Source organism: Malaya genurostris, chromosome 1 (genome assembly GCF_030247185.1).
Source record: "Malaya genurostris strain Urasoe2022 chromosome 1, Malgen_1.1, whole genome shotgun sequence".
Classification (NCBI taxonomy): domain Eukaryota; kingdom Metazoa; phylum Arthropoda; class Insecta; order Diptera; family Culicidae; genus Malaya; species Malaya genurostris.
In genome coordinates this window covers 62,057,882-62,075,462 of record NC_080570.1, presented here as the reverse complement: position 1 = coordinate 62,075,462, position 17,581 = coordinate 62,057,882, and the positions used below count along the sequence as shown (strand labels likewise).

Below are 17,581 nucleotides of genomic sequence, written 5' to 3'. Positions count from 1 at the left end.
GGCCCGAGGTAGACCACCTGATGTACCTGTTCGAGATGTGTTGGCAAATCGGGATATTTCATATATGATGCTCATATACACCCAAGTAGCACATGTAACTTGTTCATAAAAAATAAAAACAAAACAGATGCTGCATAATGGTCGCATGACAAACACGACGAAACAAGTCGTATTATGATGGTGACAATAGAGTCAAAATAATGTTACGAATTGACATCTTATCATACTAATCATACAATAAGTTCTAACTCTTACGACGTGTTCGCATTGACTGTTTTTAGTCGCCAACTCGTCACCGTAACAAAATGCGACAATGAAAAAGTGACACACTGTAAGGCAAAGTTAAGTAATGATTTCATATCGGTTACCGTATTCGTTGTGATGCAACAAAGAAATACAAATACAGTGTCGGTTGAAAGCTTCCGTACATCCCGGACAATAATATTAAACCAATAAGTAGAATAAGTAGAAAATTCCTTAAATTTTAAAAAATTGACTAAAGTTAAATCTGCGCTTATTCGCAATTTTTTTACCGGTACATGTGCGAAGCAAACTTGTTCCGTTTCGGGAAGTACATTCGCATTACCAGAGAGAATATTTCTACACTTTGTCACGGCAATGTATGCATGGAAAAACTTATGCCAATGGCTACCATTATGACCAGGGAATGAAATGTTCTTTAAATTTGAAAAAAAAAAGTGCAATTTTTAATTATTGCGCTTGGTCAACTGTTTTTAACTTTGGTATATGAAAAACTAATATTAATCACAAAAAAACTATCTGAACACATTTCAACTTTGTAGCTGTAAATTTCATATGAAGGGAATAAAAATATGAATATTATTTTGTATGTCGATGTTCTGAAACCCAAAATATCGAAGGCGCGCACGTTTTCAATAAGTACAATGATCAACTTCACCATAAATATCGAATAGCACTTAGATTTTGAGTAGATATAGTGAGTTTGAAGAATCTTGAATTCTATATTTCAGCTCTCATTATCGGATGCCAATTTTTAGCCGTAAATGTTGAATCGGAAAAATACCAACAAATTGTAACTTGACACAAACTTATATTTTCTGTTTCATTGTGACTGATGTGTGCGGTGAATCAAATCAAATATTCTTTACTGAGAAGTTTTTTTCCAACCCTTGGTAAGTCGCCCAAGCTCCGCCTCTTACGCTTTTCAGGTTACATAGCAGTTATAATGCACATTTCAATGTCTTCAACTTGTTCCATTAATTTGTTTCATATAAGTTACTGTCATTGAAGTGTAATAACGTGTGCTACTTGGGCAAGTATCTTAAACACATAAATATACAAGTGTGATCCGTTGCATCTGGCATAGAAAGTTCTCCTTTCCTTGGCGAGGTTAAGAATAATTTTCACCTACAGGTTCGGCACTAACATCCGCTCGATTCTCCCGATCCCCTGCCTGTCTACCATCTCTATCGAAACTAACAAGATCTTCCCCCGACTCTTCACCATCTCGATGTAAACTAATTAGATCTTTGTCGTTTTTAGTCATTCGTTCCCATACCCTTTTTTCCACTCCGTTTTCCACAACATTTACTTCTCCATGTTTTTTTTTTCATTCTCTTCGGCAACATCATTATAAACGCCCACGGAAAGCCGCCACAGTCAACATGCGGGCCACCCGCCGGGTTCTCGTAACCCGGGGGTGTTTACCGCGGACCCACAAAAGAATGCGGCAACCTTTGAAATGTTTCCATGTCACGAGAATTATTCCCATGTTTCCATCACCACCGCCACGAAGAACCACTCCCATCGATGAGGGACACACGCCGGATCTTCAAAGATACAAGAGTGTTTCCTGAGGACCCACAGGGACAAGCCCTTGGCATCATAAACTGTAACAGATTGTGCCTTAATAAAATATATCTGAAAAAAAAAACTTACAAAATGTAACACCTTAAGCTTACTAAAAACCAACACTTGTAACGCATAGCAACCTACAAATAAGTAACGCTTTGTAACGTCTATAACTCATAAAAAGTAACACATATGACGCCTATAGCTCATAAAAAAGTAACGCATGTTACGCCCAAAACTTCCAAAAAGTAACACATGTAACGCTGGTACCTTACAGAAGATTAACGCTTGTAACTCTCCGTAACGTCATAATTCACAAAAAAGTAACGGATGTAACGCTCAGTAACGCCTGTAACTTTCAAAAAAGTAACGCATATAACGCTTCGTAACATCTAGAACTTACACAAAAGAAACGAATGTAACGCTTCTTAACATCTGTAACTTACAAAAAGTAACGCATGTAACGCTTCGTAACACCTATAACTTACCAAAAAATTAATGTGTTACACCTATAACTTACAAAAAAGTAACGTCTATAACTTTCAAAAATGTAACGCATGTAACGCCTATGATTCACAGAAAAGTAACACATGTGACATTTCCTAACGTCCAAAACTTATAAAAAGTAACGCATGTATCGCTGTTATCTTACAAACGAGTAACACTAGTAACGCTTCATAACGTCTTAACTCACAAAAAAGTAACATAAATAACGCTTCGCAACGCCTGTAATTTACAAAATGTTACACCTAAAGCTTACTAAAAAGCAACTCATGTAACGCATCACAACTCACAGATTTGTAGCTCTTTGTAACGTCTATAACTCATAAGAAGTAACGCTGCATAATGCATATAACTTGCAAAACAGTAACGTATCCAACACTTCGTAACGCCTTTAACTTACAAAAACGTGACGCTTCGCAACTCCCCGTAACGCTTAGAACTAACCAAAAAGTAACACGTGTAACGCTTCGTAGTGTCTATGATTCACAAAAACTTAACGCATTTATCGCTTAGTCACGCCTATAACTTACAAAAAGTAACGCATGTAACGTCTCGTCACGCCTATAACTTACAAAAAAGTAAGGCAGGTCACGCTTCGTGAAGTGTATAACTTACAAAAAAGTAAGGCATGTAACACTTCGTAACACCTATAACTTAAAGGGATCCAAAAAATGGAGTAAACCGAATTTTGTATGAAGCACTTTTTAATATGTATATTTAAGTACAATAAATGATCAGTTTTTAAAATTGAAAAACAAAATGGCGGCTTGGCGGCTTTTCCGCGAAAGTGCTGCATTTTTGACGGCCGGAAACATAAGTCAAGTAAATCTTGACCAATCGATTCAAAAATTTTACTGAATATTCTCGATAGTTATCTCCACAGAGTAGGGGTTTTTGAAAATTGTGAATATATTTTTTATTAACAATTTTGTGATGAAAAAATGCGGTTTTATTTTCAAAGGGCTATTAAAAAACCCCTACGTACCTCTGTGGAGATAACTATCGAGAATATTCTGTAAAATTTTTGAATCGATTGATCAAGATTTACTTGACTTATGTTTCCGGCCGTCAAAAATGCAGCACTTTCGCGGAAATGCCGCCAAGCCGCTATTTTGTTTTTCAATTTTTAAAGCTGATCATTTTTTTGTACTTAAATATACATATTAAAACGTGCTTTATACAAAATTCGGATTACTCCATTTTTTGGATCCCAAAATAATTCCCCAAAAAAGCCTTTTTTTTCTACTGTGATTTCAGACTGTAATTGATATTTTGGAGCTTTCGAAACCCCCGCCACAGTCTAGTCGTTGCAACCAGTATACTCCAGCCGGTACTGTATGTGCGTTAAGAAGTCTTCTAAATTTCACATCGTGGGAAGTATTACTTCGTCTATCCGCTTCCAAGTCCTAATGTATCTCGCACTTACAGATGTCTGCCCTTTGTCTTGAACCAGTTGCCGTACTGTTCAATGCATCAATTGATATTTTAGGGCGCAGGGAAGTTAACTCCATGGAAGCCTCTGATTTGTCTCCTACATTCATGCCACTGTACCACTGTGATCAGCAGTTGTCCCGGTCCTGTGCACGGGAACGTTGATAGTGTCTTGCGTGTCAACACAAATGGCAAGTACTCACCAGATCCAAACGAATCAGGCGGTGATTCACTCGCCGTTTACAGTTTTCCAGTTCAATCGCTCAAATTTTTAAATTTATTACCAAATCGTCAGCGGTATGTACAAATGTATGAACGAGTATTTTTTGGCATGCTCGGAGGAATGTTCTCTTCGGGACGTAGCTCAACAAGCTGCCCGCATAACAGTAGAAAAAACCATCAGAAGCGGGGTTCTCGTTGAAGTCCACTGTAGTTGGAAAGTACAATTGATTGAGTCTGAGCTTGTGATTTGTATCGATCAATTGCTGATGTGCAGCAAGCTTGCCGAAGTCCCGCTCTATTCTTGCGTTGTCTGCCTTCCATCTGAACGATGCAGCGAACGATGCTTCCTCTGATCAATCACGTCATTGCAGGATCGACGAAATTGTTGGAGACTTCATCTTCTCCGGCATAAAATTGCAAAAAACTTCCGAGGGATTCAGCAAAAAATGACAAATAACTTTCGATTTGACGATATCTCGCACTCTCTACCACCACCACCTAACAGCTAGGGTGTCCTTTGCTGTATCAAGCATACGTCTCCACATAACTCGGTCCATGGCTGCTCGTTGCCAGCCACTCAAGGCACGGATGCTTCTGAGATCACCCTCCACTTGATCGATCCACCTTGCTCCTCTTTTTCTTGTACCAGTCGGATTAGATTCAAGAATCATTTCCACTGAGCTGTCGTCCGATATCCATATGACATGCCCAGCCCATCGTAGACGTCCGACTTTAGCTGTCCGTACGATGGGTGGTTCTCCTAGCAGCTGTTGTAATTCGTATTTCATACGCCGTATCCACGTTCCGTCTTCCATCTGCACTCCACCATAGATGGTCCTCAGTACCTTTATTTCAAAAACACAGGGCGCGTTGGTCCTCTGCCAACATAGTCCCGGTCTTGTAACCATCGAGAAAAGTACGCCACCGCACGAAATTGACCATCTAATTTCGTGCGGTGGCGAAGAGTTTTTCTGAGTCCAAAGTACGCACGATTCCCTGCCAAAATACGTCTCTGAATTTCTCATTATCATTATCGGCGGTCACCAGTGAGCCCAAATACACGAGCTCGCACCGTCTATCAAAATTCGTAGCGGAAGGCGTAGTATTTCTTCTCTAGAGCCTCTTCCTATCATGTATTTTGTTTTTGACGCATTTATGATCAGTCCGATACGCCTAGCTTCAGCTTTCAGTCCGAGTTATGTTTTCATCATCTTCTCAAGGCTACGTGACACAATATCAACATCGCTAGCGAAGCCAGAAAGCTGTAAAAATATGTATTTTTGACTTGATTTAGCCGATTTATGCAAGCGATTCCGATCGAGCGCATATTTTGAGAATAGCTAAATAGATTAACAATTTCGGGTTTTCTGCCTGAAAAAAAACAATTAAATCCTTTTCCGTACATCATTCACCTTTTTATAGCAGAAATTTTGAAAATCTCGATTTTTCGTTTTATATTTCTGCTGTCACTTAACTCACAGGTATCGACTCTAAAACTCACCCCCGGTGACTTTTGTCACCCAGATTCGACTGCAGGAATACGTTGAGAGTTCATCCTGGTGACTTTTGTCACTTCATTCGACTGTCAGAATCGCGTGACTCGGGTGACTCGACTTATCTCACCTCACTCGACTCGCAGAATAAGGGCAATTGTAAACTATGGATAAATTTTCGGATATTTCAAAATCAACTACAGTAACCAGGAGGCTTGTTTTAAATATTTTTTTGTGTATTATTTTTCTCATTCACTTTTCCATCTCATTTTAGCTCTTGTAAAAAGTTGTATTTTTTTCTAATTCCTTTTATTCATTTCATTAAACGGAATCCCTCTCAACTAACAGTTGGTTGTTCTCTATAGTTACTTCACTCGCGAGCGACGATGTCAGCGCTCAAAAATGCGGTACTGTGGAGGCGCCTGTAAGCAAAATTAACGCTTTTTGATACTTTAACATAAGCGGAAAGGCTGTTTGCTTATACCGGTCTTTCGGTAGGGAGTGAAAGTTCATCCGAACTTGCGGGAATTGATTGGTTGTCTAATCTTTTTTTTCTTTGTTCCTTTAAACATTTACAGCTCTACTTACGCGCTAGATTATTCGTATATTTTTTATATTTCCTACGAGAATTTGACTTAGTACTAATTACAGTTGAGTAACTACTATTTACAAGCGAAAGATATCGAAACATTTCGACTACAGCGCATGCGAACAGGTCTGGGAGAGCATACTTCTTGGAAATATACTATTCGAAAGCTGTTCATGCAAAGAAAATTAGATGTTTTTTTTTTTGAGAACCATGGAGAGAAAGGTAAATGAAAACTAGCGCATCCATTTTCCCGTCTCTCGAGTTATTTAGGAAAAAAAGTTTAAAAAAAAACTTCGAAGCCCAGCTAAGTAAAAAGCCTTTCCGCTTGGGAAGTGCTAGGTTTGCGTGATACTTTTTTGGTTACATACAAAGAGAACAAATATGCCGAATTCGATTCTAAAGCTGAGGGAGTTCGTCGTTCACAGTTCGAGGAAACCAGGAAATGATCTTCCAGCTAACTCACACTCTCACAGTTGTGTCTGCCTTATATTCTAGATTCCAGTTTGTTTGTTTTTTTTTCTGTTTTCTTGTTCTTTTAAATTTCAACATGTTTTAACTCCAGTACCATTTTAGTTTTTTTTGTTATTTTGTTTTAATATTTTCAATAGTCGTCCGACTAATACGCCGAATATTTTGCATTCCTGGAGTGAGTAGACTTTTTGTTTATTTTACTTTGTGATGAGAGTGTCACAAAATACACGAAATACCAGCGCACTTCTCAAGTTCTAGCAGCTTCAATAATGTTTCTTATCGCCGAATAACGTGTTTCGAAAAGCTTCTGATCGTTTGGAAAAATCGTGTTCTTATTTCGGATAATTTTGCTCATACAAGTTTTTTTTACATCTCCTTGTGACTAAAACTGTTAGTGTCTTCTGCAACCGAAAGGTGTTTGATTTGTATATATTTTCTACCTTTTTCCGTTCGGCCGGCCATTTAGTTCTGCAGCGAGTTTCACTTCACAGCAATAGTAATAGTAGTGTAGTTTTCCGCAGTTGTATGTTGTTGTATTTGATTTTCAATTCTAGTAATATGAATTAGACTTACTCGTACTCAGTTTATCCGTTTTTTTTCTTTATCTTATTTGTTCTCAAGTTAAACTATATCATTAATTATTATCCAGCATAATAATTAAAAGTTGTTTGTTTTTTTTTCTCTCTCTCGCTTTTCTGAACAAACTTATTCTGCTGTTTCCTAAACAAAGAAGGAAACGGGTGTACTTCTCTATGCCAAATTACCTTTTTTGGATATCTTTTTGCCAGTTTTAGACTATTTTCTTCTTCCCCGGTTTTTCCGTTAAATTACCGAATGTTATTTCTAGATACACATGTATTTATAAGATTTATGTATAATTTTTTTTGTTTCAGCCGTTGATGTTGCGGTCGTTAAGGATGTGAATGTGTAGCAGCATCGAGCGGAACGTCTTCACCGGCGTTGTCAGGGGTAGCTTCGCGAGCAAAGTCGACGACATGCTGTTGCTGCTGCTGATGGCTATGGTTATGATTATGGTTTAGGTGTTCCCGACGTTGACAATGTAGTCGGTAACGATTATGATGCTATGCTATTCTCGCCTTTTTATGTACGGGACTGTCACTGTCGTCATCGTCCTCATCATCCGAATCGCCTTCGTAGTCCACAAGTGCCTGTCGCGGGAAAACAAAAAAATTAAGTTCACTGTACCACTGAACCAAAACCAATTATAACTTACCTTCTTGAGGGTATTCACGACAGCAGCAGCCGCCGGTGCAGAGACATCCACCGCTCCATCTGTGTCTGGTTCGGTAACATCCGGCGCCGCATCGACGGCATTCGGTATCGTCGCGGAGGACACCAACGACGTTGCTGAAGCTTCAATATCACCATTACTGCTGCTGTTGCTGCTGCTACTGTTGCTGCTAACCGAAGAACTATTCTCCAGTACATCACTGCTACCAGCATCGTCACTACGATTTTGTCGCACATCCTCTAACTGTTCCGACGGCACGACGTTGGCACTGCTATCCTCAACTAATCGTTTCATTGGCTCTATTTCGGTGGACACGAGAGATTCAATGGCTTCGCTAGATGAACTAGTACAATCGTCCACACTGCTGCTACCATCGCTGGCTGTGCTTTGTAGTGAATCGGTCTCAAACGACTTGGTTGGACTGCAACTGTCCTCCCCTTCGATCGGGTCCGTGATGGTTGTCGTTGTTGCGACAGGTGCTTCGTGTGAGTTGTCCGAAAGAAGTTCACCGCTCGTATACAGCAAACTGTCCGAATCAACTAGTGGAGCATCTTCCGTTACCGAATCACCCTTTGTGGAAGCTGTACTGCTGCTAGAGGAGGTGGCAGAGGAGGAAGCTGAATTGACGGAAGCCGCCGCAACTGCGGCTACAGCTGCTGCCGCTGCCGCTGCTACTGCCAACGGATGCTGGGGAATAGTGGAAGCAGCTTCCTCCGACGATTCCGTGCTACTGCTGTTACTGTTGATGTCGGTACTGTTGTTGTTGTTCAATGGTGGACTCGTTTGGAGCTGGGCCAGTGGAGACTGCTGCGATGTCGCCGAATTACTAGTACTGTTACTACTGAATTTGGGACCATTTACGGAGGTGGCTGTCGGAGACGATTCGGGAGACTTCTTGTCGAAGATTTTACCTAAAATAAAAGAGTATGTATATTATTGTTTCTAAGCCGAGAAGGAAGTGCGAATTGCTGGATCGGAAGTGTATGCCCCTAATCCTCATACAATGCGAATATTTCGTTTGAATATGCACATCGTGCTGATCGCATTCGCATCTCATGCGACATGGTCGCGAATTGCCTACGGTTGAGACGACAGAGTCCGCCAAGTTTTGTACGGGGGTTGGTCGGTCGAACTGCAATTTTAGCTTGGAGCAATGTGTACTTGAATATTCATGAAATGTTCCCCTTTTTTAACCAAATTAGATATTATGCTAAGAATTATGATTATAATGAAAACATAAAAGAGAAATGAGTAATATAAATAATTAAATTAACAAAAAGCAATAAACGACATGATTTGTCACAGATTGAGTAACCCAAAGCCGAACAAAACTCGTCCCTTAGTATAGAATATACTGCCAATGTAGGCCATTCCGAAGACGTCAGACCTCCCCCAAGGCGAGTGTGCGAACGAATTCGGAAGAGCGCCGAGGTCTTTAAGCGCAAATTTAACCAAATTTAGAACGATTCCCCAACAACAGCAGCTTTGGAGGAGGAGAAAAATGAAACCAAACGCAAGCGAGAGCTGAAAAAAAATTCACTAATGCTGCCGAAACTGAGTCCAAAATAATTAGGACTAAAAAAGTGAGAAGTGATAGAAGTATAGAAATTCCGAAGGCAAAACTCGGCCAACCAGCCCCGGTCTCCCCCAATCGGGTATGACGTTCATGTGCTACGTATGCAACTAGCAGAACAAAGCCTTTGTATTACATTTCTTTTGTGGAATTCGCTCATTTTGTTTCTACAGATTTCAGAGTAGATTCTTAGTGCACAATGATTCTGTACGTTCGTTATATAATCCTACTAACACTAACAATCCTTCCAGGTCGAGGCTCGGCTACATGTGCAATTACAAAAGGCGATTCCGACTTACGTGACACTTGATTAGGGCGGATTATATCAGCCGATTGGTTACAGAGGTTTCGTTGGAACTAGAACAGATTCGCATGGTTCTTGGAAAATTCAGACACATCTTAAAAATGAATAAGAAAACAATCTGAGATGCATCATTAATAGAGATGGGCAATTCGTTCGCGAACGGTTCAAAAGAACTAGTTCTTGTGAAAGAATGAATGAGCAATAGTTGTTTTTTCGAGAACGGTAGTTCCTCTGATGAAGTGAAGGGACCTTTTTTTTGCTCGCATAACTTTTTATCGAGAACGTTTTTTCTGTAATACGACAGTTTCATCATGAAAGTTAAGTTCAAATTTGTGGGACGGTTATATAATTGCTCACTAAATTGCTTGATCTAACAAAACTAAGTTTTTGTTCAGTCTTTGCACAAACAAATATGAAAACTATGAAAAGAACGAACGAACGGCTCAGGAGAACTAGTTCTTTTAAAAGAACTATGCATCAGTGAACAGTTCTGTAGCTCAAACAATTCAAGTGGACTGTATATCGAAGGCTCAGCGTACGCGAGGTTAAATAAAACATCCGCACACATAAGCGTCTGAATAATAACTAATATATTTCGTCACCTTACACGTCTAACAGTTTTTAGTTGAATTTAAAGTAATGTCTGTAGAATACACTGAGTCAAATGTTGTTAGTACTGCGAACATGCTCCCGGCCGTTGAAATGGCTGCATTTCATAAGCTATGATGTATCCAATTCTTCATCATCAAGTGGTAACAAACATACGTTTTTCACTGCCCGTTTGATGACAGAATCTTTCGTTTTCAAAGTCACCACTCGCACGTGACCATCCTTGCCTGGATGCAACTCTATTATACGAGCCAGATTCCACTGAAGCGGAGGGAGATTTTCATCGACAATCAGCACTAATGCGCCAATATTGAACTTAGTCGTTGTGAAATCACGTTGTCGTCGTTGAAGCCCTTGAAGATAATCTGTTGACCAGGTACGCCAATACTTCTGTTTAAGGTCTTGCAGAACCTGCCATCGTGATAGTCTACCAAGTTTGACATGTTCGTATGATGGCTCGAGAAATGCTTGAAACTCTCTACCTATTAAAAAATGAGCTGGCGTAATAGCAGTCAAATCGTTTGGATCGTCTGAAGATGGAATCAATGGACGCGAATTTAATATCGCCTCAATTTGCGCCAAAACGGTCGTCAATTCTTCGTATGAAAGCTTGTGGTCCGCCAGTATTGGGCGCAGATGGAATTTAGTTGACTTCACACCAGCTTCCCATAGTCCCCCAAAGTGAGGACTACGAGGAGGAATAAATGACCACTCAATGTTCCGTTCAGCACAAAAGCCATTCAATTTTTTCTTATGCATTTCACTTTCAAAAAGATCGGCCAATTTCGCTAACTCATTGTTCGCACCGACGAAATTGGTGGCATTATCGGAAAATACCTTTCCCGGCAAACCCCTTCTGCTCACAAACCGCTGGAGAGCTGCCAAGAATGCATCCGTTGATAGATTCGACACAGCTTCCAAATGCATTGCACGTGTGGTCATGCAAATGAATACGCATACATAACCCTTTATCATTATACATTTTCTTACGGACGCTACCGACTTCAACGTAAAGGGGCCAGCAAAATCTATTCCGACATTAGCGAATGGGTATGCACTTTGAACTCTATATTCCGGTAAATCTCCCATTAGTTGGGTTGCTCTTTTGGGGTTTGTGCGATAACATGGAGTGCACTTATGAATCACATTTCGAATGACGGTTTTCGCTCGAAGAGGCCAAAATTGTTGCCTCACAACAGCAAGTAAACCCTGCTGACCGATATGCATGTTACTCATGTGCAAATGACGAATAATAGCAACGGTTACGGGATGTTTAGACGGTAATAGTAACTGATGTTTGCTACCATAAGGAATATTAGAGTGTCGAATTCGCCCTCCTACACGTAGTATATCATCCCTCTCGTCGATGAAGGGATTCAAGCATTTCAGTGAATATTTGAAATGAGTTTCTTCCTTCAATGCACGAATTTCGGCTCCAAAGCACTCTCGTTGGGTCAGTCTTACTATTAATAGCAATGCACGTCTCATTTCGTCAGCTGTAGGCAGCCCCTTTGTAAGATTTTTTCTTCCGCTTTTTATGAAATCCGTGAAACGAACGACGTAGGCCATAGATCTCTGCATAATAGAAAATCTGCTGATAGTGTCAAATATTTTCAATCGCTGGTGAACGCCCGTGGTGAAAAGAACAACTCGCATTTCTGGAATTTCTGCTGAAAGTATTGGCGCATCTTCAAACTGAATATCTACTTTCTTCAAGCAGTCGGGTCCAGTCCACCAGCATTGGCATTCTGGAAGTTGATTCGGTTGAACTCCTCTCGAAATGAGGTCTGCAGGATTCGACTTGGACGATATATACCGCCATTCAAATTCGTTTGTCAGTTGTTGGATTTGCATTACGCGATTTCCCACATAAATCATCAGCGCGTCTGGAGATTTCTTGATCCAATGTAGCACGATTTGCGAGTCACTCCATAAGGTAACGGATCGAAATTGCACATCCATGACACCAACTAACTTCACTGCTAAACGGGACAACAGAAGTGCTGCTTGTAGCTCCCCTCGCGGGGTCGTAACGATCTTTTTAGATCCTGACTTTTTTGGCAATAATCTCGATTTACTGCAGTTCAATCTCATTTCAGCACTTCCATCACGAAATAGAGACCGCGTGTAGAGGCAAGCCCCATAAGCCAGATCGGATGCATCAGCGAATCCATGTAGCTCGACACCAATACAGTCATAATGAATGACGCAACGTGGAATTTCGAAACCATTCAACGTTTGCAACCTTTTACGAAATTCCGTCCAAAGCTCCACTAAGTCCTGTGGAAGAGCGTCGTCCCAGTGGAGATCAAGAAGCCATATTTTCCTCATGATAAGCTTAGCAGCTGTGAGCACAGGGCCGAGGAAACCCAGCGGATCGAAAATTTTTGAAATTTCACTTAGAACTATTCGCTTTGTCAGATGCAATGACGGTTGCATTTCCGAAATTTGAATCGAAAACACGTCACTAGATGGATTCCATACTATTCCGAGTGTTTTCATTAAATAGTTAACTGCCGCATCATCAATTGTACCGAATTTCTCGCGTTTTTCTTCAGGAACCATGACAAGTAACTCCTTGGAGTTTGAACACACTTTGTGTATGTCGAACCCACCGACGTTCAGTAAATCTGTGACTTGTCGCAGTAGTTCCACAGCTTCTTCCAAGGTGTTGGCACCAGCAAGCATGTCGTCAATATAAAAAGACTTCTTTACGGCCATTGCTGCCAACGGAAAGCGATCTTGTTCTTCATCAGCCAGCTGTCTCAACACCATTGTTGCCAAGAATGGCGATGATGCGAGGCCGTAAGTCACGGTTTTTAACGTGTATGATTTAAGAGGATCATCTCGATTACTTCTCCAAAAAATACGCAAGAAATCATCATTCATTCGTACCTGTCTGTACATTTTCGGAATATCTGCGCTAATGGCATACTGGAACGTTCGGAACCTTATATGAATGGATACTAAGTCGTTTTGTACTGTCGGCCCAATCATTTGCGTTTGGTTGAGCGTCACTCCGGTTGATGACTCCGCAGATCCATCGAACACTACTCGAAGTTTTGTTGTTGTACTTGAAGGCTTCAACACACAATGATGGGGCAAATAGAATACTGTAGTCGGATCTTCACCTGGCTCAGAAATAACTTCAACCATATGTCCTAACTCTTTATACTCATTCATAAATTCAATGTACTGTCGTTTCAGGTTGGGATCTTTATCAAGTCTTCGTTCAACAGCTAAAAATCTTCTTCTTGCCATTAATTCCGAGTTGCCCAACTGATCCTTTAGATCGTTGAACGGTAATTGAACGTAAAATCTGCCGGTCTCATCTCGTCGATATGTCTCAAGAAAATGAGTTATACAAGTGTTGTCGGACGAATACTCTGAACAAGCTGTTTCGTCGTACGAATCAAAATACCAAAAGCGTTCAAGTAACTTACCGATGTCATCCTCAGTTACCATCGTGCAGAGTGTATCGCATTCACTGAGATGATTCATTGGAATCAATCCACTTACGATCCAGCCAAGTGAAGTCTCCTGGACCGCAGGCAAATTATCTGCCAATTGCAGCTGACCGCTTTTTATCAATTTGAAAAACAGACCAGACCCAATTAGAACGTCTACTTGTCCGGGCACGTTGAATTCAGGATCAGCTAGTTCGATGTTTTCCAGTATATTAAACTGGGCCGTTTCGAAACGTTGTAACGGAAGCTCATTTGTAATTGTCTTTACAACAAGAAACTCAAGACACTGCGATTCGTAATCACTCACTCTCGATTTGATTTTCGTATGTACCTTGTATTGAATAGTAATCTGTTTACCACCAATTCCGAGGATCGTATAGTTGGCTCTTTTACGTTGTAATCCAAGTCTAGTCACCATTTGTTCCGTAATAAAATGCTTATGTGAAGCAGAATCTAATACCGCTCGACAATGCAATATCCGCTTTCCTGCACCGTATAAAAGAGCAACCGCTGTAGCAAGTAACGTATCTTGATCAAATTGAACGTTTGAGCAAAGAGTTGATCCATTCGTTACTGAATTTATCGCTGTGCCACTGACATCTGTCGATGTTTTCACCGCGTCTGCTTTAGGTGTTTCGTTTTCGTTTTGCACCTTTGACTCGCCGGAATGCGAATCGGATGGATGCAGTGAGGTGTGATGACGTTTGCCACATTGCTTGCACGACTTCTCTGACTTACACTTTCCCGTGATGTGGCCTCTTTCCAAGCAATTGAAACACGAACCACTTTTGCGAAGAGAATTGTATTTTTCACTTAGAATCGCTTTTCTAAATATATCACACCTCCAAATTTCGTGGTCTCCCTTACAATGTGAACATTTTTCGTTGGTAGTTACAAGACTATGCACCTTCGAGTCCATTTTTCCCGTTGAGCGTACTTGTTTTACGGATTCCATTGTCTCCTTGCTACTACGACTTATTTTCTCATAAACTTTACACCGTTCTTTGAGAAATTCCATTGTTGATTTGTAATCCGCCAATTCATTGTCTTTCTGATTCAAGCCCCACGCCTTGCGGGTTTCCAGGTCAAACTTTTTCGTTAATGTATTCAGCAGTATCATTTCACCCAATCCGTTCACCGGTAATTCAAGGTTCTTTAAGGCATCAACGTTTTTTGAAACAGTGTCTATTAGCTTTCGAAGCCCAACTGCGCTTTCCTTTGTCATAACTGGAATGTTGAATATCGCATCTATATGCTTATCAACTATCACCTGTTTGTCTTCGAACCGCTCCCGGAGAGTTTCCCAGGCAGCATCATAATCATTATTGTTGATAATGTCTTGGTCTATCACACCAGCAGCAGAACCAATTAACGAATTGCGCAAATGGTACAATTTGATGGCCGGATATTCCGTGTCGTATCGTGCCATCACATTCTGAAACATGTTTTTAAACGCAAACCAATTCTCGAAATTGCCATCGAATGAAGGTAACGGAGCTTTCAAAGGAGGGACGTACGGCGTATTCTGAATATGTTGAACTTCTGTTGGTTCCGACTCCGCCTTTACCGTTGCTTCGATACTCTTTGTAATTTGTACATATAGAGAACTGTAAAACTCTTCAAACTCAACGAAACGCATTTCCTCTGTACATTGAACATCTTCCGCAATGTTCAAATCATAGATGCGATTTTGTAAGTCATTATATTCATTGTATGAACTTTCCAGCATCTTTATCTGTAGTTGTAAATAATGCTTGTCTGTTGCTGCAGGTCTTTTCATCGCTGAACGTATTCGAACCAGTTTTCTCATGACTGTTTCCTTTTTCTTCGTTATGATATCGAATTCGGCGCGTTCCCGTCGGATCAATTCCTTCTGATTTTGTTGATGTAATTGTTCAGTTACTGTTAAAACACGTGACGAATCATTCTCATCTTCAGCTCCAGTATTTGTATCTTCTGTCCCTCTTGGGGTACGCATTATCGGCGTCATTTTGTTTTTTGCACTCAGCTCTCGTTCACGAACACGCCTGAACACGTCTTTTCCCGTTCGAAAATTAGTTTTCGTTTTCCGAATTCGCTATGTTCTCACATGAAGATCGCGATCAATCGATTCTCGATTACTGGCTACCGATCCGGTTAGAAGTACCAAAATGTAGCTCAAACAATTCAAGTGGACTGTATATCGAAGGCTCAGCGTACGCGAGGTTAAATAAAACATCCGCACACATAAGCGTCTGAATAATCACCCTCATTCTTGTTTACGTCCGTATCCGCAATACGACGAACGGGTACTTTCGAACGAATACGAATAAGCCATTCTTGTTTTCACTCGAATGAATTCGAACGCGACTCGTTTGCCACAAAATATTCAAATATCAGTAAACTTCTTAAAATAAATGCTAAGCCTTGATGTAATCAGTCCAATTCATGTGATTAACCATATGCGAAACGCTAGAATGTATGCCATTTTAGTTTCAAACGAAACGTGTATTCGAACATCATTCGTACGAACGAAATGTCCCATTCCCGTTTACGGACGAATAGACGAAATGTCGTGGTTTCGATTCGTCAGTTTAATGTTGCGAATCAACCGTTCGAACACATTGAAAAAAGTTTAAACGATCTCTAACAAAATTATTTTCGAATCTAAAGGTGATTTGTAATCAAATCATAAATTTGTGTTTTGCATAAATCATTTAGAAAGCATAGCAGTATAGTAAAATGCTGTTTTTTGTGGGGAGCCCATATGCGAGGTTCAAAATTTTTACGCATCAATTTTGCATCTATTAAGTACTTTATGGAAAATGCGCCATGGGTAAACATGCTTTACTTTATATTAAATGCATGATTGTACCAATGAAATAAATATATAGGCTATCGAAAACATGACAAAATTGCAAGAAAAATGCAACATATTTTTCGCAGATACTACTGATCGGACTGCTATTTCAAATGCTTTTTTTTACTTTGCACGAAGTTTAATTTGAAAATTTCATTTACCGACTGGAATAAAATTGGTCCTGAGTACGATATTTATTTATTATGTAGCATTCGTCACTTCCTTGATGCTTAAAAAACTACCTGCGCCACCGATCCTTCTTTTGCACAGGAATCGCGTACGTACACGTTCGAGTGAAAACAAGAATGGCTTGTTCGCATTCGTTCGAAAGCATGTGTTCGTCGTATGGTCGATACGGACGTAAGCAAACATGGTGATACAAAATCAGTGAAAAAAACAAGTCAAATAACAAATGACATCAAAGATTTTTATTTACAACTCAAATCTGTACCAGAACTGATAATTTAAAGTTGGATGGGCGTTGTTATTGTGCATGTACGATGTTTAAAAGTGTGATTGGTTCGAACGTAAACGGGAATACGAATTTGCTATACTTTCGAACGTATCGCATACGGCCGTAAACAAGAATGAGGGTGAATAACTAATATATTTCGTCACCTTACACGTCTAACAGTTTTTAGTTGAATTTAAAGTAATGTCTGTAGAATACACTGAATCAAATGTTGTTAGTACTGCGAACAAGTTCTTTGAAATAAGCTGTTTTGCCCATCTCTAATCCTTAATTTGGTGTCCAGTCATTACGAAGGTCACCTGGCATACGATGATTTGGCATAAATGATCATTTGGCATATATGGTCATTTGGCATACACACCATCTAGCAGAACGATTGTTTGGCAACCGTTTAATTGGCATTAAATAGAAAATTGATGTGCAAATATTCCAACTAACCTCGGTGGCCGCGGATGTCAAGATTTTTGAACTTTCTAAATTATTTTGTATTTTTGTATTGTTATACAAACAGCGAATATTTTT

At 40.1% G+C, this 17,581-nt stretch overlaps 1 protein-coding gene across 3 annotated transcripts in view; it reads right to left on the bottom strand.

Annotated features, from left to right (window-relative positions):
* Nucleotides 1-5,698: 5,698 nt before the first annotated feature.
* LOC131440255 (serine/threonine-protein phosphatase 4 regulatory subunit 3) overlaps nucleotides 5,699-17,581 on the bottom strand; it is a 54,175-nt gene continuing 42,292 nt past the window's right edge. For all 3 annotated transcript variants that reach the window (XM_058611368.1, XM_058611370.1, XM_058611369.1), the window contains 2 exons: nucleotides 7,778-8,706; nucleotides 5,699-7,712 (listed from right to left, as the gene is read on the bottom strand). In XM_058611368.1, the coding sequence (XP_058467351.1) occupies nucleotides 7,626-7,712; nucleotides 7,778-8,706 (1,016 nt within the window). In that variant the 3' untranslated portion in view covers nucleotides 5,699-7,625. The remainder of the gene's footprint in view (nucleotides 7,713-7,777; nucleotides 8,707-17,581) is intronic.